General features: G+C 43.2%; 2 protein-coding genes across 2 annotated transcripts in view; both read left to right on the top strand.

Annotated features, from left to right (window-relative positions):
* Nucleotides 1–18,788, top strand: part of adamts9 (ADAM metallopeptidase with thrombospondin type 1 motif, 9) — a 40,115-nt gene extending 21,327 nt beyond the window's left edge. The window contains exons 25-37 of the mRNA XM_041946490.1: nt 6–182; nt 5,697–5,867; nt 7,974–8,150; nt 10,788–10,958; nt 11,154–11,348; nt 11,849–11,978; nt 12,364–12,458; nt 12,706–12,800; nt 12,970–13,103; nt 13,543–13,634; nt 13,965–14,069; nt 15,161–15,269; nt 16,400–18,788. Coding sequence (XP_041802424.1) covers nt 6–182; nt 5,697–5,867; nt 7,974–8,150; nt 10,788–10,958; nt 11,154–11,348; nt 11,849–11,978; nt 12,364–12,458; nt 12,706–12,800; nt 12,970–13,103; nt 13,543–13,634; nt 13,965–14,069; nt 15,161–15,256 — 1,638 coding nt within the window. The 3' untranslated portion in view covers nt 15,257–15,269; nt 16,400–18,788. The remainder of the gene's footprint in view (nt 1–5; nt 183–5,696; nt 5,868–7,973; nt 8,151–10,787; nt 10,959–11,153; nt 11,349–11,848; nt 11,979–12,363; nt 12,459–12,705; nt 12,801–12,969; nt 13,104–13,542; nt 13,635–13,964; nt 14,070–15,160; nt 15,270–16,399) is intronic.
* Nucleotides 18,789–24,868: 6,080 nt separating this feature from the next.
* The window catches only part of prickle2b (prickle homolog 2b), an 80,980-nt gene continuing 79,426 nt past the window's right edge, over nt 24,869–26,422 (top strand). Inside the window, exons 1-2 of the mRNA XM_041946469.1 lie at nt 24,869–24,910; nt 25,405–25,490. Of these exons, the coding sequence (XP_041802403.1) occupies nt 24,869–24,910; nt 25,405–25,490 (128 nt within the window). The remainder of the gene's footprint in view (nt 24,911–25,404; nt 25,491–26,422) is intronic.

The following is a 26,422-nucleotide window of genomic DNA, read 5'->3' as shown; positions in this document are numbered from 1 at the left end:
TTCAGTGCACCAAGCCATGTGGAGGTGGGATAAAGACGAGGCTGGTGGTGTGTCAGCGTCCAAACGGCGAGCGTTTCAATGATCTGAGCTGTGAGATCCATGACAAGCCACCAGATCGTGAGCAGTGCAATACTCAGCCGTGCCCGTCTAGCCCCCACTGGAGCACAGACCCATGGAGCTCGGTACGCTCATAAAAAATACTCTATATTTGTTTTTCAACCTCACATGTTTTCAAATACCTGTCGTCTTCCTCTTTCACAAACAGTCTTAAACGGGCAGGATGACTGTGGTGCTTTTGCACTGGAGAAATCACACTCCCGCTTCTCTGCTTTTACTCTTAACCTCCTCCACTTCCTGCTCCCTGTCTGGTGCCTGTGATTGGTCAACGTTTCCTCAAGACATTCGGAAAGTTAATTTCTGTTGCACTTACATGGCAGAGATACGCTCACTTGCAATAATGCCAAAAAAGTACAACATCGCAAAATACTTCAGTGACAGCTGTGACCATAAGAACATTTTTTTGTCAGTCCTAGTTACCATAAAACTGTTGTTGAGCCTTGTACTAGCATTTGAAAAATTCAGGATCACTTTGTATCACAATCAAAGTTAGTTTTGTAAAATATTGTTTTTAAAGATAATTTATTAAGATATTTTTTCCTTTTTATCTTTTGTATATAGCATTAACTTTAAAAAGTGATTTATTTTGTGTCTTAGCTCTTTGTATTCGCACATTTAGCCAATCGTTGTTCATATGCAAATACTGATGAATGTTTTTGTATATCAGGAATATACAGTACGATGCCTTGTTCTTTATTATCCAAAGAATGGCCCATGATCTCCAAATATGCGGTGCTACACAATGTAGTTGATGTTATGAACATTAGAAGCGCCAGCTTACATAGGGCTGTGTACTATATATACATCTTTGTACTATATACATCTATGAAATGGCTATTGTATCAAGAATTCAATTTGTCTCAAGGCACATGTGGTTTTTTAGAGAAGTTACTAATCTTATTTAGACACTTTATTTTACAGTTTATGTATTTACCCTCTGCTAGGAGACCAACAGTGGTGTTGCCCCAAACATGACATTGACAATGAAGCATGAATATGTTGACTCAAAAGTTCCTGAAACGTCCAGTATCAGTAGTAAACACCAGCAAGCAGCAGCTGTACCAGCGCTGTAAAATAAAGTGTCTCACCGAGTTTGTGGTAATTAGAACTAATAGCCATTGTATTCCAGTTTGGCAGAGGGTTTTGACCCAGATTTCCTTAGTGTGGCCAAAACAATAGGTTTAAATCTCTCTGCTCCAAAGGTGCTTTGATATGAGTGTATTTATATTGTGTTAGTTGATGTTTTCTCTGTACAGTAAGTACTTGGAGTTGCTAAATATGCTATGCTCAACAATACCTCACTTGGAACAAAACACAACTCAACTAGCCATTAAACTATGATAACCTACACTACAGTGGTGCTTTGGCCAAACAAGGGAGATATAAGATAAATATAAAAAAATGAACCATCATATTTTGGTCGGTTAGGTGTGTATTGTGGCACATTGCTTTTTGGTGCTACCTTTTCTGTACTTTTTATTTCTTTCCATGCGCAGTTAGTGGATTGATCAGATTGATCAGCTAAATGCAAAGTGTATCACAGATTTGATGAAATTATGTTGCATTGTCTTCGAATGTACAGCAAACAACTTGCTCGACCTTTAAGAGAATGGGCTGTTAAAATGTCGTACTTTGAACACGTGATTCCTGTGACCACAGGGGAAGTTAATAGTGTTTTGTATCCAGAGCTCTTACTCTGAGCCAACCTAATGTGTCTACCTCAGTCTCTGTTTTGATTGCCCCCCTGCCGTATCTTTCTCTCCCTTGCACTGGAGGGGTTTTGGCTGGCTAAGATTAAGCATGAGTTGTTGAGGCTACCCATTGCAGTTGATGGCCCTAAACACAGATCCAGGGTGTGTGTCATCTCCCACCTTCTAATGCTCACCATCCTGCTGTGGACAGTGAAAACTGATCCAGAATCTGTGGTTAGGGGCAACTTTTGCCTGCAGCCCACCCAGTTGACTCCTCCTGGTCATAAATGTCTGTACTGACATCACACCTTATTTTAAGGGCCTGTTAACACAGCAGTGAGTACATTTTTTACCACACATCATTTACTAATGAGAACTATCGCTCGCAATGAGTCCCACATGTGAGATTGTAAGGCAGCCTAAAATCAAATCGAGGTTGAATCAGTGAAAGTCGAACATGGTATTAACACAGCATATAAACTATTAGTCCTGTTTAGTTTCATTTTTCAGTCTTAGCAGTTTGACTCTTTGTGGGCAACCTCTTGGTTCAAATAGCAGTACAGCTCAAACACCATATCAACAGGCTCTTGAAATAAGTATATTGTATGTCTCTTATTCACAAATGGCAGTATTCTGTAGTCTGTGTTTCAAGAAGATTTCTGTACATTTATGTAATTACTTGTATTTATTGTTTACTTCATTATAATGTTATGTCAATATTTAATTTTTTATGGATTTGTTGGATTTCTGTTCATTTCCAGAAAAGGTTACGATTAAAGTGAAGTAGAGGTACTATCAAAGGCTTTTTTCATTCTTATTGAAACCAAACGTTGTGGTCACTCTTCAGATTACGGCCCACAGTGTACAGCGTGATTCTTCCAAATGCACAGTGCAGTGTGGTGTGTACCGATACACACATGTATGTGCAGTGGAACAAGTGGAGTTAGGGAATAAGGGAGTAACAATCTGGGAACTCGACCAGCAAACGTTGAGGATGGATGCTCGTTTATTTGTTACCTGTGTGTGACACTCACTGATCACGCTTATGTAACCTGTTAGAATAGGTTAAAAAAAACCTACATGTGCCTACGTGTGTGTATTGGTACCTGCTGTACTGGTGCGATGTACAAAAAAAATGACACTGTAATTTGTTCAGACCGTAATCTAAAGCGCTACCAACATTTTTTGTCACATGCAGTAAGCAGGCTGAGGTCAATGCAAACTAAGAAAAAGGGGGCGTAAACAACTGCTTATAGCTTGCTGACAGCTTACATTGACTGGTTGTCCAAAAAAGTCGGAAACAAAGATATATGATGCAAGTACCAGCCTCTAACAACATTCATTACACCAATAGCCTGGCTGCTTGCAACATTGTAGTCCTGTATTAAAATGTTGAACTCCATCTTCATGGCATTTACAGTGTGTTTGAGGATAAGGAAGTGTCCTTTCTTATATGGTGTTTTACGTTTGACTAAGACTAAAAGATTTAAAAAGAAGGGCCTGACAAATAGCTTCTAAAACAGTCCTCCCCACAAGCCTATTCAGCGGGCTGTTTTTTCTGAATGAAAAGGCACAAATCACTGAGCAATATCCTTGTTATTTTATGTGGTCAGGGCCTCTGCTGACCCCTTTGAGCGACCATGCTTTTACCTTCTGCGTCAGAGGTTCAAAGCTATTTCCATCAAGGTAAATCTTTGTCCTGCGTGACAATGCCTCAGTATACCTCCCACTGCATTTACTGTGTTCATTCACTCTCCATGTGCCCGCCCCGGCTTTCTCTGGGACGCCTGGTGACGCGTGTTTGGCCATGAAGTTGCCTGCGTCCTTTGCCCCTTTCTGTCAGCCCCCTCTACTCTGGTCTAATGCGGGTTGATGATAGTGTACCAATGTGGGGGCCAGTGACAGTGACTCGAATGAGGGGGGCCGTCAGCAAGACAATGCAGTGGTGTATTGGTGGGTCAAGGGTCACGTTTGATCTGGGGAGGGGCCCCTTCCCAGTTCATCCCATCAGCACAGACAGACTTCTGGGAAATCGCTGTGATTGGGGGGGGCTGAGTTGAATGAGATTCCCAAAAACGCTGCTGACTGAAAAGTGGTGTATTGCAGGGGGTGGGTGGGGTGATTTCACATGGTGCTGTGCCTTCTGTAATTACCATTTGAACTGCACTTAGAAGTCAGTTCAAACCGATCAGACTGGTTATCGACTGGTTTGAATTCCATGCAGCATTATGGGATGGACTGCACCTTCTATAGCTCCATTCTGCCTTAATGGATTACAATTTGCCTCTCATCCACACACACTCACACACCGATGGCGACGAAGCTGCCACGCAAGGTGCTGGCCCGCCCATCGGGAGCAACTCGTTTCAGTGTCTCCACCAAAGACACGTGTGTGTGGATCGAACTACAAACCCTGTGATTATTAGACAACCTCCACCTGCAAATAAAATTGATGCAAATAAACTTGTTTACATAGTGTATTTATTATCGGACGAAGTAGGAAACGTTGAGTTCAAGTATGTGTGATTGGTGAACAGCTCTGGGTAATTACAGAACCCCTCAGAACTTGTGGGCAAAGTTAATGAAACCTGCATGTGGGGGTTCATGCACTGATAAAACACATGGTGTTTTAATGTGACCCAATTTGCACTGGTTCTCAAGGCATTCTGAGGGCATTTCAGCACAGCGCAACAGCAGGAAAGCCCTTGTAAAAAAGTATATAAAACTTTTGTGGAATGACCCGGCGTTTGAACAGTCTGGAAGACTGAAGGATTGTGGATGCTGTGCTTTAATGATTTGAACCTTTACTGGAAAGCCCAGTTTCACCACTTACTCTCCACAGTGCTTTAGAAACAAATGCGTTACCGTATATTGTGTTCATGTCATGCAACAACATTAAAAATACGACCTCTGTTGTTACAGTCAGTGGTGGTGTTTCATGTCAGACCTGTCAGTGACTTGTTACATCCGCCATGAAGTTAGTCTTCTCCTTTATGCTACAGTTCATCGTGGGTATCCCAAAGATGCACAACACAGTGCCATTTTTATTAATATGCAATCACAATATCAGCACAAGAATCACACAGTGTCAGTATGACTCATTTTCTTTATTTCTTGGCACAAAACAAAACTGAATCATCATTTTTCTGTCTTTACTGAGGAACAAATGAATAATTCCAATAAATCGAGTGCATTGCAGGTCAAAGTGGGATGTGAGGTTTGCCTGGATTTAAAAAGGAGAATAAGCATTTTATTAGCCCCTCCTTTCATGAGCCCTCCTACCCGTCCTCCCCTCTGAATGAGGTGAGGGGTCACGGCATGTTCCTGTCTAGTACAGTCCCTTGCTGATCAGGACAGCAGCACACGCTGGGCCGCGCACTCGTTCAACTCCGAGCCTGTCGCTTCCCATCCATCCTGACATGCAACGCCCTCTTTGATTATCCGAGCACAGTCCAGCCCTTCTCCACTCCCTCCTGTGTGTGTGTGTGTGTGTGTGTGTGTGTGTGTGTGTGTCTGCCTGTCACACCGAGTTAGACTGCCAGTAACTCGGTGAACCCGGAGGTGAAACAAACTGCTGCCGGGGTGATCGGGCGCTCTTTGCCATTGGATTAGCTGCCCACGTGGAACTGTCTCACATCACATTTTTTTCTTTTTTTGAGTCAAAAAAGATCCACAAAATGATCGAATACTTCTTTTTAATTCTTATGGCTGTGTTCTCATCTATTTTACACCATGCAGAATCAATTAAGCCTGACATTCAACACATTATGTGCACTGTGAATCCCCAAAATATCCCTTCATTTCACTAGTTTTGAGTGTGTACAGTTTTAACACAAGACGTACCTTTTGATTTCAATTCACCTCCTTCTTTCCGTTGTCATCTTGCAGTGCACTGCTGCCTGTGGAAAGGGAGTCAAGTCCCGAAAGGTGAGCTGCGTGACCGGGTCTGGCCGTCCGGTCCCGGAGGAAAACTGTCAGTCTCTGTCCCCCAAACCCAGCAAGCAGAGGCGCTGCCGAGGCGGACGATGCCCCAAGTGGAAGACTGGCAACTGGGGAGAGGTAGGACTCTTTGACCCTGCTATAAAACACTCCTCTTCGCTTGTTCTCACGCTGCCAGACATGTTTTTTTTCCCTCTTTTCACTTTAATGCTTCCCAGCTTGCTTGCAAGTATGTGCATATGTGTGAAAACATCTGCAGCTAAACCTGACTGTATTTATGCGCCGTGCCAGGCCACTAACTAAGGCAGGGTGCGTTTACACGTCACATGGCGGTTTGCTTGGACAGGCCTGGGGCGGCTGCTAACAGGGGTTTTCAGATAGTGTCTGCAGGGGCTGCGACCGCAGGAGGGATGTGCACCCCCTCTCTTTGATCTGAGCTTAACTGATGTTAAATCCAGCCAGTGTAAATCTACGCCTCTCACCTCTACATTTTCTCTCCTCTCTGTCCCTTTTATCCTCCTCCTCACTGTTGCTCTGTCCTCCACTGACCACTTTTCTTCCTCTCCTTTCCTCTCTGCCTCCCCAATGGGAACCACATGTTGGTCCTCTCTTTGAATGTACCACGAAAGAGGCTGTCCGCTAACATCGTCACGTCAGACACACTCACAACATGCACCTGGGCTGCTGGAGACCCCTTTACCTCTGCCTCGCTCTCGTTCTTTCTCTTTCCTCGTGTTTTCTTTCTCTGAATTCACTGCACCGACCAGGAGTCCAAGCACAGAGCCACATCTGCGCTCCATACGTCAGAAAGGATGTGTGTCCGTCTGCTCCAAACAGCTGTGGAGCAGGACACATGCCAGGAGGCAATCATGCTCCACGCGAGGCTCTTAGTCAAATATAGCATGATTACGCACGGCAAAGCAGGCTGCCTAGTGGTTCAACTGCTGAACCGACATGGCAGATAATACACAGTGAAATATAGAACATTGTGTCACATACGAAAGGACATGTAAACACGTCTGTGCCAGACTTGGTCTTTAGCTGCCGAACCTCTGGAACACATCCAGTTATCTGATGTCGCCTCAGCTCGACCATCTGGAGAGGTTTAGCACTTCCTGCCTCCTTAACCTGCAAACATATAAGCACTTATGATCGTGGCCTCCATCTCTCTCATATACACGAACACAAGCAGAGAAACGTACCGGTCATACTCTTTTCACAACGTACCCAAAAAACCCTTCAAAGCTGCACAAATGATCTATTATTAGGACTGTATCATGTACTTCATTAGCATTACATGAACATCAGTGCAGTGCAGGTTGTTCAGGATCGTCTGTGTGAAAGCAGAAAAGACCCAAGAGAGCTGCAGTTAAATCATCTCCAGAAGCATGAATGCAAAGTTTTAAATGGAAAAATGTAAATTATTTCATTTACTTAATTATTTATTTATTTAATAAATGCATATCTTAAATCATGTGACTGTCTCAGTTGTCTAACTTTCAAACAGAGTAATTGACAGGAAGCACAGCAGTCTCTCCATCTCATTCTTTGTGTTTTCTGTAGAAATACGAGCTCTATCACAGCAGAAGAGACGCGCTTTCATTGCGTCTGACTGACGCAGTTGCACAAAATCATCCGCTTTGCGGGCTGCAACTTGAATTTCTTCGTGTTTCTGTCGAAAAACATCAGTTTCAATCAGCGTTAATACAAACCACAGAACTTGAATGAATACAAACATGGAGGCAGGCACCTGGTGGCAGCTATTTAAACGGTACATATTTCCTCAACAGTGCTCAATAATATGCCAGTATGTCCTGTGACTGTGAGGAACAGCTCACATGCCCCACAGTTTAGTTAACAAAGAAAATCAAATAACTTGATTTACATCTTTAACATCTAATCCAACATTGATCACATTTAGACAAATGTGAGCACGATGACTAAATCAAAGGTGATATCTAGAAATCAATAGCCACAATAAAATTAAACACAATATAATAATATATGGATATACATAGTGCATAATATATAAAATAACATATTGGTTTTAGTAATGCATATTCCCTTAAATAAATGCTGTGGTCATTCTTCATAAAAATAAAACACCATAACCAGCAGAGTAGAAGCAGCTCACAGTCACAGTATTATTAGTAGCAGAGTGCATTAAAACAGCGCTGTAAACGCTGAACAAACGCTTTCACAGCTCCTACCTGTCCTGTCTGTCAGTGTTCAGCATCGTGTGGCGACGGGGTCCAGCGGCGGGACGTCTCCTGCCAGGCCGGAGACCGACGCAGCCCGCTGCAGACCGGCTGCTCCGAGCGCTCCAGACCGGCGTCCAGCCAGAGCTGCCGGGTCGCCGACTGCCCCTCTCGGTACCGGTGGAGGGAAGGAGAATGGCAGACGGTAAGCCGATGAAAGCCCTGGATGTCTGCGCACATGCAGCTCCGAGCCCTGAAAGCAGAGGATCCACCGCTCCGTGCGCGAGCGGCCGAGCGCGAGTTCGCTCTGTCATATCTGGTGAAGTGTGAGCCGCTGCAGCAGAGAGGCCAGAGGGGAGGAGAGGAGCTGCTGCGCGGCCCTGATGAAAATCAGATGATCAGCATGTTTTTTTTTTCTTTTTCTTTTCTTTCTTTTGTTTTTTTCTTCTTCTTCCCTGCAGGCCGAAGCGCCGTTGTGAAATGGATAACTCCAGTCTTAATGCTGATTGGCTGATGCGCTTTTTTTTTTTTTTTTTTTTTTTTTTTTTAGAAGCAGTTGAAAAGTAAACGCAGGAAGAGTAAAGGCACACCTGTGTGGAGTTAATGAGCCTGCTGCATGTTTACCTGTGCAGCACATTTCATACATAGAGCTCTTTAAGGGCCCTGTTTCCTCAGTCAGCTTCTTCATGTCCTGCATGGACACACACATTATTTTCTGCTTAAGTCAGGACAGTTTGGGATATTATGAGAGATTTCTGTTTTTCTGTTTTTCTTTTCTTTTTGAACCTGTGCTCTTCTGACTGGTATGAAGAGGGTGGATCTCAAGTTATGCCACGTCCAGCTGTGCACCGATCAGGATTTAGCAGCATTTGAGTGAAAATGTGATGGCAGTTCTTCGGTTGTTTTGCTCATTTTGTCAATAATGTTGAACGTTATTGAGATTTTTTTGCAATAGCAATCGAATATAGTAAAACATTGTCTGAATGCTGTTACCTATCTATGATGTCCTCTGAGAAGGACAGTTTAACGTAAGACTGCAGTCATACAGAGGCTATATTTAATGGGTCACATTCAGCAGTCCTCCATAGGCTAGAGGCTACGGATCCTTGTTGAGCTTATTCGAGCAGACAGCTGCAGCAGGAGGTTCATCTTCACTGTGTTCAAGTGATGCTGAATCTGGGTCACTGAGCAGCATGAAATGTCTTCAAGTACATTTACTCAAATTTGAGGCACTCGTCCTTTACTTGAGCATTTTCTTCCCGTGCCTCTTCCTACTTCTACTCCACTACATCAGAGGGAAATGTACTTTTTAACTTCACCACAGTTGTATGACAGCTTCAGTTACAAGTTACTTTCTAAATTCTTGCACACAATGCACAAGAAGAGCTTCTAAAATATGATTTTATGTTCTAAATTAAACTACGAATACAAATACAGCTGAAATGATTAGTTGATGCATCAATTAGTAGATTGACAGAAAAATTAATTGTCAACTATACTTATAATTGTTTCAATTATTTGTCATGCAAGAACATTAAATGGCTCCAGCTTCACAATTGGGAGGATTTGCTGCTTTTCCTTTTAATAATTTCCATTTATTTTGAATGATGATATAAATGTTTTGTTTGTAACTCTGGACTAAGAAGTACTTTATTAAGTCCACCTTCCTGATTATACTCACACTCAAGCAGCATTTTCAACGCAGGACTTGTAACAGAGTATTTTCACTGTGAGGTGTTTTACTTTTACTGAAGTAAAGCAGCTGAATACGTCCTCCACCCCTCATGTCTTCTCAAAAAGGAGGGTCTAATTAGTCTGGAGAAGTGTTTGGAGCTGAGTGTCCCAATTAACAGCTGGAGGTAATTACATCACCTGACAGGCGGGTTTTATACTCTGACACTGACCCCACACATCAGACAAGATGTCTTACACTAACACTTAACTATATTTTCTGTCTTTCAGTGTTCTTAAAACGTACGTAAACTCAGGCAGGGTTAGTTTCAATGCTGCACAGTACAGCAGCACAGCTCACTACAGCTCCAAGTATTTCAGTTGTTTGACATTGTTCAACATTTAAATAGTGATGAAGACCAGCTGGAGTCGGCTGCATTCGTAACAGTACAGTGTTTCTGACGTAAGTGGAAGCCTCTCTGAGCCCCTGTTAAAATGTTCAGTGGTTGAACCACAACTCTCGCAAGCTGGAATGTTGTAATAGTTAAGTTACTACATGTAGTAGTTACTGACCGATACGCCAAAAATTCTGTTTTCAGTGTTGTATGAAAGGTTTCCAGCTTTCTCAGCCATGTATTCTCCTCTTGTAGATCACAGAGGTTAGTTAGTCTAGGCCCTGTTTTGTGATGTTCTTTTGCTTTGGAAGACTGAAGACAGTCGATTGCTGCTTGTGAATTTGGGCTCTGATCGTTCATCAGGCACACTGTTGAACGTTTCAGGAGTTAGAAGTTGTGTGATCTGGTCTCAGGTCTTGGCAACGTCCTCGGCTCAGGTTTCTCTGCTCAACACCAAAGTGCTCTTATCTACTGTTTTGACATCTTTACGCTGCCGTCCCATGTGGTGCTGCTCTCAAGCTGGTCAGGCTGTTCGTCCTCGTTCTTTATTTGCGTCGATGGTTATTGAGAATCCTTACTTTAAAACCTTGTTGCACATGCAGCTTCCTGTTAGCAGCTGGACAAATGTGCATACAGAATTAGATCAAGTTAAATCAAAAGAAAATAGCTTTTTTTCCCCCAAATATCCCCAAATATAGGAATATTGTATGTTTCTCCACTAATACACGATTTGCCATCTTTGAAAAAGGCCGGTCTCCGTCTTGTCTCCACCACAGTGCAGTAAGTCATGTGGAGCGGGCCACCGACGACGAGCCCTGCAATGTGTGGACTACAACCAGCAGGAGGTCCATGAGATGTACTGTGTGAACCAGATCAGACCTCCGGACATAGAGAGCTGTAACACCCATGCCTGTGAGTTAATCTGGATCACAGGGGAATGGACCGAGGTGAGAGCCTTTAAAGGGTGTTGTCCCTCTAAAAGCTTTTAGTGTGTGAATTTTAAAAAGTGGGTCTGCTCTGAACAGACAATGCTTTACTCTTCAAAAAGACCGTTCATGTGAATCACCATCTTCAAATCCAGTGGTGCGGAAATGACAGAAATCACCCATGTTTCCTGTGTGGAATACTGTACCCTCCTCCAGTGTTCAGCCAGCTGTGGTCAGGGCTACCGCCAGCGTCTGATCTCCTGCAGCGAGGTGCATGTGGAGAATGACAACTATGAGTACGGCCATCAGTCTTTGTCCAACTGCCCCGGGACGCCCCCTGAGAGCTACATGCCTTGTAATTTGGACCCGTGCCCGCCTCCACAGGAGTGGAGGGTTGGAGTCTGGGGAGCGGTGAGCCAGTCTGTGCTTCTAAATGTTGTCCAGTCATTTATCAGTATTTTGTCAAGAGGGAGGAGGCATGTTTTTAGTCTTAGCTTCCTAAAATACATTCATGAGTAATGAGATCCATGAGAGAGAAAAAGTGTTATGAAGAAGCAAAGACACGTCAAACTACTTTTCACTGTCATTTGGTAAAAACAGTTGTTGCTGGACTTGATATCAGAAAGTGTGTTTCCATCCACTTGTCTTTATGTGCATTTTAAATTTGTGCATGAAAAACCGAAGCAGAAACACCAAAAATCTTTAAAAAAATCTTTAACCTCATGAAGTGGCCACGTATGCACAAATATAAGTTAGTTCTTGACATTAAGAACATTTTACCGTTGACTTCAACCTGTCATGAATGACAGATGCAGTTTTTGAAGGAGCCGCTTTGAAGATAAAAACTGCTGACAGACTGTCGTCCACGAGTTTTATTCTCACACTGTCACGGTTCTCCTCCTCCCCGGCAGTGTTCAGCGAGCTGTGGCGACGGAGTGATGGAGAGGACGGTGCAGTGCGTGGCGGCAGATGGTCAGGAAAGCAACAGGTGTTCCCGAGACGCCATGCCGGAGGCTAGAAAAGTCTGCAGGAATCCAAGCTGTGAGTACTGCAGGAAAACTGCTGTTCTTTTCACCAAAGGTCACGGCTAGCAGGGTTAAATGCAGGCCAGCAGAGTGCCAGCTTTAGGTCTGGCTTGACCTGAGTTCGGCCTCTAGTGAAATATTTGTGATCCGAGGCAAACATCAAAGATTCACCGTCCAGCCTATTTACTTCCCTACGGTGGGATGGGACTTCAAAGAGCGAGCGGCTTCTCGTTTTCTTTGATTCGATGCAGCGATTTGCCACACTTGACTTAACTCCTGAAATTTTTGTGTGCACGTGTGTGTTTACAGCCTAAGTGCCTGCCCTGCGTTAAATCTTTGCATAATACCATAATACTACAACACACTACTGCACACCTACTGATTTCTATTTCGTCTCCAAGGCCATTTGCCTTCAAGCTGTCAGGACGTCCAGAGTGTGAACGGCCCCCTCCCAGACGGCGAACACTTTCTCAGTATTCAAGGAAAAGCACTGAAGGTAAGATTTTTACCTCACAAATGCACAAAGTGCAGTTTATGAAGCCGTAACAGGTTTTATCTATGAGAGGGACAGTTGAAAAGTAGGTCTCTCTCATGCCGTCTGCACTACTTCTCTACCTTCCTGTCTTTCCTCAACCTTCCTACCACCTCCATCCCTCTTCCTTAACCCTCGGCTCCCTACTCCTCCTCCCTCTTGTTACCACCTCCCTTTTCCTCCCCCTCCTCCTCCACCTTTTTCTCCTCAGGTCTACTGTGCAGGAATGCAGACAGAGACTCCACAGGAGTACATCACCTTGACGACGGGGGAAGGGGAGAATTTTTCAGAGATCTTTGGCTTCAGGTAGACAGCTAAGAGGATAACAATGAGAACAGCCCGTGTCTTTACAAAATCCAGCTGACTCCCGGCAGTGTTTTTTCTCTGTAAACCAAAAAGCTCCATGGAAGTGTGAATTTGAGCTAAGATCTCGTGTGTCTGTGTGTGCATGTGTGTGTGTGTGTGTGTTTCCCAGGCTCAATGACCCCACCCAGTGTCCTGCCAATGGCTCCAGAAGAGAGGACTGTGACTGTCGGAGAGACTACACCGCCGCCGGCATCACCACCTTCTCCAAAGTCCGCCTGGACCTCAGCAAGCTGAGCATCGTCAGTAAGTGGCTCATACACATGCTAAAATCAGATAGCACGCACACACACACACACGCAGCATCCTGTGCCAGTGTAAACTCTACATTACTCTCAAATAAGAACTTCCTTTGCCATTTAATTATGTCCATGCTCATGAGGGTTAATGGGCTCAAGATGTCTTCAAGGTTCTTTTGAGCAACACACAATTACAAGCTGGAGGGGATTAAATGAAACTGCTCTAACTAGATGAAATTATACTGATATTAGACTGACCCTAAAACTAAGGAGAGATTTAGACCAGCTAAATAGCACAAGGCTCATTATGGCAGATGTAAGCTATCATTCTAAAAGTTCATCTGAGGTCCTGAGGCAGCAGATTTGAGGATGCACATTTACATATGCAGTATTCGTCACGTCGCACTTGACGAGCTTGTTGGTTTATCTTGTTGCGTCTTGTTCAGCGACAGATTGGCAGTTCGCTTTCACCCATGAGGGCAAGAATGTTCCATTTGCTACAGCTGGAGACTGCTACAGCGCCGCACGATGTCCACAGGTGAGAACCACAACAGCTGGATCGCAGGAGGGGAAATGGCCTTTTTCACAGCACGCTGTTGAATGGTCAGAGCAGGAAAAGCACAAGTGTAGCTAACAACATTGATGTTCACGTATGTATGTAAGTCATTCATTCAGAAAGAGAGCCTTGGAACAGACACACATAAATATCCAGTTATTAGTGTTATTACAGCTGTGCTCATACTGCTACCCTATGACATGTAAAAATGTATGCCATTAAAAAAAAGTATCCATCCTTTTGGGAATACGCCCAAAACACTGAGCTGCCATTAACTGATGAAGAAATGTTCATATGTGTGGCTTCTTTCAGGGGCGGTTCAGGATCAACCTCTCAGGAACAGGTTTTAAGGTGGCTGAGGACACCTCATGGATCTCCCAGGGCAACTACGCAGTGGCTGATATACAAAAGGCACAGGTATCGGTGACATATGTACACATCTGTAGCCTGGGAAAACTCCCCAAATTACAGCAAGTCTTATAGATTTTGAGTACGCCATTTAAACAGCTCTTTGGTTTATCAGTAGTCTCTTTGTTTTACTGCCTCATCTTCTCTGTTCTGTTCTGTTACCTCTTAAGCTCCCTCCCTGCCTCCCTCCCTCCACTATTTCTCCTCTCCACATGTCCCTTTGGCTTCGGAGCTCCTTAGTGGGCATAGTCCCAAGTGGGTTCTGTATTCCCAGCTCCACGTCTCCACATAAACTCACTGAGAAAGGACCCTTATTGGGCAGCTGCTCTCTCAAGTGCCCCCCCCTACTCCTGCCCCCCTCTGCTTTTGAAATGGAGATCAAGCCGGAGAGTGCTTTTTGGCAAGGCTAAAACAGGAGGCAGTTGTGATGCCAAAAAGTGTACATAGTCTGATATCCACGGCCAGCCGGCCCACTGTGGGCTCTCCAGGCAGCTTAAATAAAGCCAGGTTGTGACGGTGGGACGAAGAGAGCACTCCAGAGGAGATCAGACCAACCACTCAGCTCACGCTGTGGCTTTCATGTCGTGGGATAGTGCTTTTGGTGCACTCGCCTGCTGCAATTTCATTTTTGTCTCTCAGTGTTATGCCGCATGTAAATGATGCTGGTGAAGTGCTGGTGGTTAATTAGCTTGTAATTTTCGCTTGTTGCTGAGAGCGAGTATCCAATTCATACGTGGCGACAACCTGCCTGCGGGCCTCAGCCTTTGTGCGCTTTTTGAAAAGGCAAAACTCGATTCAGAGGCACCAAAACAAACCCGCCACAAATGGCTTTCAAAGTGATGAAAGTCTCAAACTGCTTCGAAGCAGCACAAGCAATTTGTTTTCTTGACAGATCCTTCAAACTAACATCTGTTTCAAGCTCAGATAGGTGACAGGGGGACGTGCTTCAGCAAAAGCTTTCTTGGACACAGGACAAATAAATTCAAGCCAGATGTGATCCTGACAAAATATTCAGCATCTGTTCAACTACATTTAAAAATGTTCTCGTGTTCACAGAACAGAATCACACATAACCAATGTTATTCCCCTTGTGTCCACAGGGTGGCAGCAGAGTGTCAGGAATGTGTGGAGGCTACTGTGGTAAATGTACACCGTCCTCTGGCTCCAGTCTGCCTGTGACAGTGGAATACATCTAATACTATCCAACAGGTGTGGGAAGCTTTCTAAATATGTCAACAATACTTCATGTTCAATTACAAAATCTGTACACAATCTGTAATCCAAATAAAGACAAGAGTTCAGCCTCTCCCCCAAAACTCAAAACACATGACTAAAATCTGCTGTAACTTACAAACTGATGAAGCTTTCATTATATACAAACAACCCAACAACTAATATCTAAGAAAGTATGTATGTTTTAATGGTCATATACAGTGCTGACATATGGCCATCATCAGCCACGTTACAGTGGCACAAGACAGTTCAGACATTTATTAACTAGCAAAGCTTGGCTAACACGTGCATCTACTGTCAGACAAGGCAACGCAAGACAAGTGTAATTTACAGGTAGGACACTAGTCGTTTCTGCCCTCTGGTGGTGAGGAGTATTAATAACTCCTATCAATACAGTGATAACGGGTACGATGGTAGATTCACTGACAGAGAATAGGCCATTAAGATCCAGATTTATAAAGGTTTAGTGTGTGTCACGGATGGAGGAGTGCAGAGATGATGGAGGAGGATCATGTGGGATGCAGGGGGAGAAAGTGGGATAAAGGGATGAGGGTCAAGGGATGAAGGGAATGAGGGATGAAGGGATGAGGGGGATGAAGGGAAGGAGGGATGAAGTGATGAGGGTCGAGGGATGAAGGGAAGGAGGGATGAAGAGATGAGTGGTGAGCGATGAAGGAAAGAGGGTTGAGGGATGGAGGGGTAGGGGAATAAGGGTGAGCGACGAAAGGACGAAGGGAACAATCCGGGTCATGGATGTCATCATTCAATTACTTTTGAGAGAGGAAACTAGACATAGTAACTAATTACTATTAATAATTATTAATTAATTAATTATTTTCTGTACCTTGCACAACGCTGCCCATACAGGATGGCTTACACCAGAAGTGCAGAGGACTAAAACAGGCTTATATTTTAAGTCTGTGAATATGCCTGTAACTTAAGTTACTGCTTTTAACTCCCAGAAACAGCATTATTTCATGTTACAAAGACATACAAGTAAAGTCTGCCCTTCAGTTGACTGAATACATGACTTTACTACAGTTTTTAATGAGTAACTGACTGAGTGTTAATGTTGTCTGCATGTGTGTGTTTGTTTTTTTTTTTAGCATCTGTTTCCAGTGATCTCTGTGCCTGTTTTGTCAAAGACATCCCTCCTCTCTGGTGCTACAGCCAACTCAGAGCTCGAACCCGTCCTTCACATGACCTCTCTAACTCCCACGTGTGTACAGTGTAAATGAATGTGCTGTAAGTACTGTACATAGCAGGATAAAAATGTCTTATTTATTGTACTCTCCAATTATTTTTGTATTGTAATATAATTTAACTGGTTTGTCGTCAATAGCAAACACCGCACAGTTGCCATTTTTCAGATTTTTGCCATAATGTGCTTTCCGATTTGGATATTTGCTTTTTGGACTTTGAAGCACTGTTATTCGCCCATGGTGCACGTGTTACAGCCATTCTGAGACCAATTCAGGAAGTAGTGTTCATTCCAGTGATGTTATTGTTGTGACGGGCCGGTTGTTCATATGCAGTGAGGTGCCTCCAGTCAGTTCGTCCTGTTTTAAACCTTAATCTAATCACTACAGGAAAAATCTGTGTACATATGCACAAATACAACCACAGTTCTGTCTTATACTCTGTGCCACTGAGTGACCTAGTGAAGCACCCAGGTTCTTATTGTGAATATATGTCCCAGTCAGATGTCCCCATTAAGTCCAGAGATCCTTCCTGTTCTAAGCTGTGTGCAGCTGCAGCGTGGTCAGGCTGCCTCACCTGCGTCTCTCCAGCACTTACCTGCAGCTGTGGCTCTTTGTCCAGCTGGGCTTGTGAACTGTACTACATGCTCATTAACTGGCGAGTACCAGGATCAGGTGCAGTGATAACACACTGCAGGAAAAAGCCAGGTGTTGCTGCCATGACAACCACACCTGCATTCTTAAAATGCACCCATATTGATACTGTAATTTGAAGTAGTTTCACTGAATGTGAAAAATCACTAATTTGCTTCATTTTAGTTAGTACAACATATAAGGTGAGACAGTTTCCTGCCAGTATGCGCTCTCTTTTTTCATTAAAATGGAATAAATTAACCTTTTTCTTATCAATGCATCAGCATCGTTTTAAATATGTCTAGATTGAGAAGAAGATCCATTCACGCCTGCAAGTAAAAGATCGCGACCACAGCCTCTCTGACGGCTGGTATGAGAGAGCAACTGTGGCGCATTTCGTGAATGTATTTTGTGAATTTTTCCCAGAATGAAGTGCATTTATGTCATGAAAGGGTGAGTGTGGAGGTGGGATTGACAGGCCAGACCTAAGTGAGACATTTGCCCATGCACGAACACACTGGAGCCCATTACTGGATCATAAAGAGAAGGCTGTGGGTCGAGATTATGCTGCCAGACACCAGAGAGAACCACATTCCTCTGTGTTCCTGCATATCTCTCAGGTAGCGTGCAGTGACCGGAGAGAGCCTTTAGCTTTCACAGAGCAGACAGGTTATCTTATCTGGAGCTACATGAAAGAAAGAGTTCACCTCAGGCCAATAAAATTCCGGCAGACACTCCTGGGATGTAACGCACTGGTCCGGCCCTGGAGACACCTCTCCAGCTGCAGAGCTCGCGGGCCCCGCAGCGCGATTCCTGTCCAGATGCTGCCTGCAAACCGCTGCCTTGTGTACCTCACATTCTTCTCTCCATCTTTGTTTTGAAGCATCTGTCCAAACTGTACATACTGAAATGCTCCCGTTTAGAGCAATCTGACTTGTTGTTTTTTGTGACAATATCAGGGTACTTTCTGTGTATATGTATGTTTTTGTATCTCTTCAGCCAGTCCCATGCAGTTTTGTGAGCAGACTTTTTTTTTTGCAGAAACAGGAAGAAATCAGACAGTCAAGAAGAAAACACAAAAATAAAACATTCTTGAAGCCTTAAGTATGTGTATGTAGAGTACATACTGTCTGCACAACTGATTAATAAGCCATGTTTGCTGTTATAAGCCTTTCTGTATATGGTGCTGCTTCAGTGCCTTGTGTGATAATGTGCACACTTCAGCCGAAGTGTGGGTTTTCTTAGTTTTACTCTGCAACTATTCAAGTAAAGACATGGAGAAGTGAACATTTTGTGTCTTACAAACAGTCGCAACTGATAAATGCACTTCTCATTGTGAATGTCAGATTTAGTTCAGTCAGCCAGACTTCTCAGGTGCCATAAATGAAGGGATTTTTTTTTATGATATTGAAATGTATGTATCTTATTTGACACATTTGCCACATGTTTATCAGATAACTGAAAATGTATTGTTTAACAACATAAAGTGTCATTGTATATGCTTTATTTTATATGCAAATATTTATTTTACCTTTTCTTTATGTGAATGTACATAGGCTTTGGCCATAAGTGACTATGAATTACCATGCAGTATCTCCTTAAAATGAACTGTCTGGCAACACATTTCCTGTTTTGTGAATACATGTATTTATATGTATGTTATATCGGCATAAACTGTGTAGGCAGAGTTTTGGCGCTGCCATATGAAAGCATGATTTATGTATGAGATGAGAAGGAAATAAAAAGCCTGACACATGTCATGCTTGTCTGTCTGCTTCTCACACTAATAAATCATTTTTCAATCAAGACTGTTTTGATGGATCACGCATGGAAGCCCATTTCTGCCAATGTGATGAAGAAATCCTGTAATTCATTATAACAACAAAATGTCTCAGAAAAATGACTCAAAATAAGGACAAGTCATTATTTGAGAACGTTTCTCATTATTCTGCAATGCTAATTCATTATTTTGCAATACTAAGTCAGTATTTTGATATGTCTTTTTTTTGATGAAGTGTCTCATTATAATGACTTACAGGATCTTTTTTCATCACATTGGTGGAAATGGGCTTCCATAATCATGCAACTGCGACACTGGCTGTAGCCTCCATATTCTGCTTAACTATGATTACACACCTTCCACCATAACAGTCTGGCTTGTGACCTGACAGATGGGTTTTATGGATCTAGCCTCTCTCTGTATGCATAATGGTGAATTATTAGGCTATCTACGAGGCACTGGCCTTCCTGGATAGACATAATTCATTGCTGAGCACATTTCAGCAGACAAAAAGGTCAATGATCTTTAGTGACAGCAGATCCAAACCCAATTAACAGTGTACAGCTGACTCTAACATGTCAACCAGCAGCAGTGAACACAACAGCATGTGTGGATTTGGATATAGATTACAAATAGGAGCTTGCACAGGCACAGATCAGCAACATTAACCCTTAGTGCTTTACTTCAGTGTGCTGATGGCTGTTCTTTACCTTAAATAACTGAATCATGTACAATGTCTGACTAAGGGAGTTAGTGTGATGGCCACACAGTGTTTCAGCATTTCAAGAACTATTAAAATCATTTCCCAAATACATTTAAGTGAGAAGATGCAACATTTGAAAGAAGAAATAACACGTTCCTGCTCTCACATATTCAAAGTTGAACTCCTAGTCCTTCTTGGTCTGGTATGACCAGTAACTTATGGTGGATAATTTTAGTAAACTTTTGGTAGATGTTGGACCGCAGATGTTACTGAGCCAGTTCACTGAATTTTGTACTACTTTACACAAGCGTACATGATCTTTTCTTCATGTTGTTTTGGTAATCTCAGGTGAGCCATAGCAACGTGATTCCTCAAACGTCTGTCAGCAGTTTGAATGAGCTGCTGTTTGAGAGCGGCTGTTATACGGGGGGATGAGTACAAGTGTGAAAAGGAAAGAGAGGGAAGGAGGGTCGGGGAGGCGGGGGCTTTCAACAGCTCCAGAGGGCTTGTCTAAACTGAACAACGTGATTCAAAAGTAGATTAGCAAACATCCCGAGGGCTCGGTTTGTAGAAGAACTCTGCGTTTGCCTCTGTCTTTCTTGCTCACACATGAAAGCTGTGAGGCAGCTCGTCTGTCGAGTGGATGGATGACAGCGGCTTGTCAGCAGGTTTGCGTAACATCAGATTTTTCCTGAAGAAGAAACGATAGACTTGCAGGGAAATCTTTTCCTCAGCAGATGTGGCCAAAAGTAATCCAAAGCGCTCCGCCTCGCCGCTCATCAGCAGCTGCATCACTACTGAAGGCCGTGGTGAATTTAACATTACAAAGACAAGTGTCCTCTGGCTGTGATGTCTACCTCTCACTTCAGGTTTTCAGCATCAGATCTGATCACATCAGACGGCGACACTCATACTTCCAAGTCCCACATGCAAACACTGAATTTGGGAAAACTGCTTTTTCACAGTTGTACCTTTAGGTCAGTTTAAAATCACAACTACAAACTACTCCAAGGATCAATGTGACTGTTTTTAACTGTTTTGTTTGCTGTCTCATCAATTATTATTGCGTGTATTCATTCTCTTTTAACTGTCTCGATGTTGTTGGAAATGAGAACATGACCTCAATGATTTGTCGAGGTTTTAAATAAAGGTTGAATGCATAAATGAATCAATGAATAATCACAGGTGAACCAGATCTTGGAGGATATATTCCAGTAATTTCATGTCTCCCATGACAGGAGATAATACAGTGTGGTGAGGAAATAATCTGACACATGTGGTTTATTGTGCAGGTATTGATGCTGACTCAAAGGGTCAGATGGCGCACTGTGTCAGCTGCGATTTAAACAATTGGTGACAGTGAAGCAGTGTGATAAATCAAATCAAAAGCCATTAGATGGACCTTTGCAGCTTTAACATCTATTTCATATCTGTACAATGCGTGTGCATGTGTGTTTATGTGAGTGCGTGTGGATTGTTGTGGGTTTCCATCTCCATGGAGACCTCGCAGAAGCGTGTCTGACAGCAGCTATCAGCACATGCATGCAGACTGGGCGGGTGGTTGAAAGTAGACACATAAATCAAATACTTATCACACCTCAGAGGTACCTGTCCTAACTTAAGACACAACATACCCCCATCCTGCCCACTGGCGTCCCTGAGGTGCATTTTGTCGAGTCTCAGAGGTCTTGTCCGTCTATTTGTTCCTCAGGACCTCATGTCTCTGTTTTCTGTCAAGTGCTCTTTAAAAATACTAATGAATTGGGGTCCTGGCTGCTTTAAAGAGGTTTCTGTCATCTTTAAATGCTGTTTGGTGTGTGTTAGTGTGTGTATAGGCTCGTACCTGTGAGAATGGGGCGGGTGGAGACGGAGAACATTCGACACCAGCGTTCCAAACAATAGCTCAGCAAACTGAGACAGGGGATATCAGATTTTTCAATTGGGACAAAACAGAAACAGAAACACGCACATGCAGGTACTCATACAAACACTTTCCATATTTGCAGTCAGGTGAGCACAGTACGCAGCTTTCCCGTGCTGGTCTCGCAGACCTTCCCACAAGGATTAGACCAGTGGTCTAAGCAGCTGTAGACTTCAGGCTGTGCTGGACATTCCCAACACCTCTGAACGTCATGTCCACCACCTCGCAAGCAACTGCTCATTGAAGCCAAATCAGCCCTGACAGACGTCTGCAGGTATAAAGTTCACTGGCAAGAAATCTGAGATAATGCAGGGTAAAATGTGCAGCATTAAAAGGCTTTTATGAAGACTGTGTTTTTCCACAGTGACAGCAGCAGAAAATCCCAGTACCAGCTCAGTGTACCGCTGACTGTAAACCAAAAAAGGAGCTTTTTCTTGACTTCTTTTTGCATTGCTCCTAGGAATAGCATGCAAGCTGTTTTCAATTCTGCCAACAGTGTTTAGACTCTTAACTTAAGACTTAATGAGGGGAGTTTTAAAGTCCCGAGTCCCCAGGGTCAGCTCCCCCTACCATCATTATCATCATCATTCCTCGAGTAATCTAGGATGACTTTGAACTGAGTCTTAGTAGTAAGCCTCAGGCCCGCATGCACGCACGAATAATGTGGATGCCCAGATACAGTGTGTGTTTATCTGAGTGTGGAATGATTGCATTTGTGTGTGACTACATGTCTGTTTTATGTGTATGTGTAGATTCCAGCATTTGTCCTCTGTTTCCTTCCCGCTCTCTGTCTCGCTGCCATCATTTGACTCCAGACCCCTATTATCCACCAGTGCAACTGCATGTCTCAAGGTTGCCGATCTGTCCTTGAGACAAAGCAGAGGTCTCACTGTTTCTCTGTCTCTGTTCAATTCAGTGAAGGATCATCTTGACACAGCAACACCTGCACTGCTTTGTTCTGTTTATCTCACTCCAGAAAAGTGCAAGAAAGTGAAACAGCAAAGCAAAATGTTGTGCATGGAAAGGCTTTCCTAATTTTCCTTTCTTTCAGAGCCATTTTTCATGAAGAAACATTTCATGATTCCAGCTTTACACTTGTGTGGTTTTGCTGACTTCCCTTATTTTTAATAATTTTGATGTTTGGACTGTTGGTTGGATTAACTGTTGTGACTACATTTCTTGCTAATTTTAGATTTTTTTACAAACCAAATAATCAATTGATTCATGGAGAAAACAATCTGCTGACGAACAATGAACATAATCATTAGTTGCAGTCCAATAATGCTTAAAAACAGGAGAATCCTGCTTCAGTCTGCATAAGTAATAATAAGTACTATTACTATTAAATAGAATTAGATAACAGCCACATGGCCATTTTTCTGCATTCGGTTCTTTTAAGTAACATTTTCATCAATGTGTTGAATTGGGATCAATGTATTTTCAGGAATTCTCATAGACAGCTAGTGTAATTTTGATCATTTATACAATAAATGGCAAAAGTATAGTGGCTCAAAATAATATAGTAACTACCAAGGTGTATCACTATGAACTATTTTAGTTACATTACAGTCCTATTTTAGCATCTGTGCTCTTTGTGTATTTTATGTCTTTCCTCATTTGTACTTGCATGACTTTCTTTATACACATTGTCTGAGCATCGTTGAGAGCAAAGAATTTCATTGCCAATGGTTACTTCCTTGTGATTGTTGTGCATATGACAATAAAAAATAAAAACAAATCGCAGCATCTGCTGGATGTGTCAACAGACAGCTGTTCTCCACCTTACCATTCTTTGATAATATGTCAGCGTTTAGGCTACAGCTCATTTCTGCTGCTCCCTAGTGGCCATAAAATTAGTTATTGCAGTTTTAAAGATTAGAAATGGTATAATACAACTGAAAGCTTCAGAGCAGGAATTGATCTTGTAGTGAGATTGAGAAATCAACAATTTAATGCATCATTGTGCAATGAATTCCCTTCACATACACGCCTTAGCATTGCCAGCTGTCTGTCTGTTTGAAGAGAAATGACTCTAGGGTTTACAGTCATGCTAAAATTCATTTCAGACATACGTTTTTATTCAAACTGTTAACTGATCCTGCTTATTGACAAAAAAATAAAAGTCCTTGTATAATAGGTGGAAGGTACTGTCGAACCACATTTATTCTTAGCGCCCACTCGGCAAAATTCACCTCAGCACAATCCAACATTAAAGCAGGAGAGTGTCTCAAAGGTCTGGACTGTCTATAGGCCACTATAACATTCAAACAAAGTGAGTGCTACTCCATTTAAAAATAACAAGAAAAAAAAACAGGTAGCTGGACGCTGTCCACTTCTGCGCATGGCAACCATCCCACAGCACTGTGCACGCCTGAACTTTAGAGAGGCTGACAGGGCTGCGAACGGCTGTAGAGTCGAGCAGAATGTGCGTCCAGAAATAATAACATAGTTTAAGCACATCTTAGTGAAGAGTGCCTGAGTCAGAGTGAGTCACAGCGAGGCTCTGCAGCTGAGCCTCAAAAGCCTTTTCTCTGGTGATAGATAGCAGGCACTTTCTGGACAGAATCAGCACTGTCAGACCACCGGGAAGAAAAAAAAAAACGCTGCATGGGGCCAGATGAGATGAGCAGAGGTTAGGAAATGCTCCTTCCTGAACAGGTTAGTGGATGCTCAGCGAGAGAGAGGGAGAGAGAGAGAGAGAGAGAGAGAGAGAGAGAGAGAGAGAGAGAGAGACAGAGAGATACTGGCATGAATGTTGTGTTAGCAACAGGGGGAAAGATTATTCTGCTGTCCCTGAGTTGTGCATTATGTTATATTGTGACTCAGTGGCGTTTTGTATTAAGCTGTTATGAATCTCCTGATATAATAACATTTACCTCATTGTCTTGCAATCCATTTAGTGAATAATAGGAAGCTGGTTATATTAAGAAAGGGTGTTTGAAGGAGAATCCAATAAAAACACTTATTTCCTCCATAATTACAGGCTCTGAGCTGTTCTCAGACTGGACGTCAGAACTCATCCACGCTGTCATTTTCCGCCGCATCACTGCTTTTATCCAAGTGTAATCATAGTTTGTCCATTGTTTTTTTAAAAAGTATTTCTCCAGTCCTCCATTGGCTGTGAGGAAACAGGGTGGGGCTGCCATCCGGAACATCGCAGCTCCATTCATTAATGAGGGGGTTAACAGGAGAGGACTGCCTCCAGAGCTCGGCGCGTTTGGAAAAGTCGTGAGGGATTTTTTTATTTGAACAAATACGCGCTGATCTCCGCGCGTCCCTGCGCCTCATTTATCTCGGTACGAGCCGGCGTTTTCTTTACTGTCCTGGGATCAGCCTGTCATGTTCAGTCGCAGCAACAAGAGGAGAGACTCCAGCAGAGCGGTAGGTAGGCAACACAAAGTTGTGGCTTTGGTGCTTTCCATATAGCGCATGTCTCCACTTGCTTTTGCGCACTCATTAGAAAAATACGCATGCCAAATATTGTTGTATGATGAGTTCTTTCTGTTTGTGTCTCTGTCCTGTTGCTACGGGCATCAAGTTCCATCTGCTCTGTTAACATAAAGCCTCATCAACAACACAGCATGAAACATGATCAAAGATGTGTTTTCATATGTGTTTGTTTTATAATCAACTTGGTGCCTGTGAGCTGTAATTGATGCAGGTGGCGTGAAGAAGTTCATTTAAAATGTGAGTTAATGAGCACATTACTACTGTATGTTGTGGTGCTGTGAAAACAACAGAGTCACAGGTATACAGCAGGTGAAGTACACCAGTCACCAGTTAGCCAGCGGTGCTCTGGCATTGTTGTTTAATTGGACGAAAGTACAGCAGTGCAAACGGTGACCCGCCATCTCCTGTTCCTGTTTGTCCCACAGGTTAACCCTGCAGACGAGCCACAGAGAGGACAGCCCTGCGTCACCTGTGGAGAACAGTGTCCTGGCTTCGCCCTGCACAAATGGAGGTACCAGCATCGCTTCACTCCATGCACCGGAGTCACATCGATGGCCACACTGTCAGCATCCTCTCTGATAGGCACATAATTCTGTGCCAAAGGTCACAGTGCATTTGACTACAAACCACTCTTGCAGTCTGATATCAGCTAAAGGATCCATTAGGGAATTTATACACAATGAGGTTTAAGCCATGAAGCGTTTGCCCTGCAATAGCGGCATGTGACCGGGCGATTAATCCAGAAGCAATTTGGCCCATTCTTCATTGTGATATACAGCACAAAAAATAACACTAGGGTTTCTTCCTCTGCATTCAGGAGGAACCCTTTCAGATCTCTGGTACTTTGAATAGAATCAGCCACCCATACCACTGTGAAGAAACCATTGTTCAGCCCCTGCGTGCTCTAAGATAATAGTTTTTACTGTAGAGACCATTCATGCAGCAGGGAGGATTCAAGCCTGCTGCCTTCACGGTCACTCTGTCACCAGTATGGGACAACTGGGAAATGCACTGCGAAACAAACTGTACATTGTGAAAAGAAGCGATCCGACTATTAAGTGCAGGCGGTTCGGGTTAGTGTGTGGAAGAGTGTGACTGACTAATGTGTGCAACTTTAGGAATGCAATACAAATAGCATCACACACGTTCTAGCAGAGCACGGTTAGTTGATCGGTGTCAACTGATTCCTATAACACTTCAGCAACAGACACTCCATTAGCAGCCTGACTTAATAGAGATGTTGTGAGCTATATTAGTGTTTCGCTCGTGTTTCAGTGTGTGGACACAATAAAGCCCAAAGGCACGTTATGTTCTGATTACTGATCCCACATTGTAATCGTGGAACAACAATAAGCTGCTTGAGGATTATTTGGGGAGAAAATGTCCAAAATTATAAGATCAACAAAACTGAGCAGTGTGAAGAAAAAACAATTCAGTTTTAAT

The sequence above is a fragment of the Chelmon rostratus genome, chromosome 2 (assembly GCF_017976325.1).
Source record: "Chelmon rostratus isolate fCheRos1 chromosome 2, fCheRos1.pri, whole genome shotgun sequence".
In the NCBI taxonomy this organism is placed as follows: Eukaryota; Metazoa; Chordata; class Actinopteri; order Chaetodontiformes; family Chaetodontidae; genus Chelmon; species Chelmon rostratus.
The sequence above is the reverse complement of the archived record's forward strand: the minus strand, read 5'-3'. Positions and strand labels throughout refer to the sequence as shown.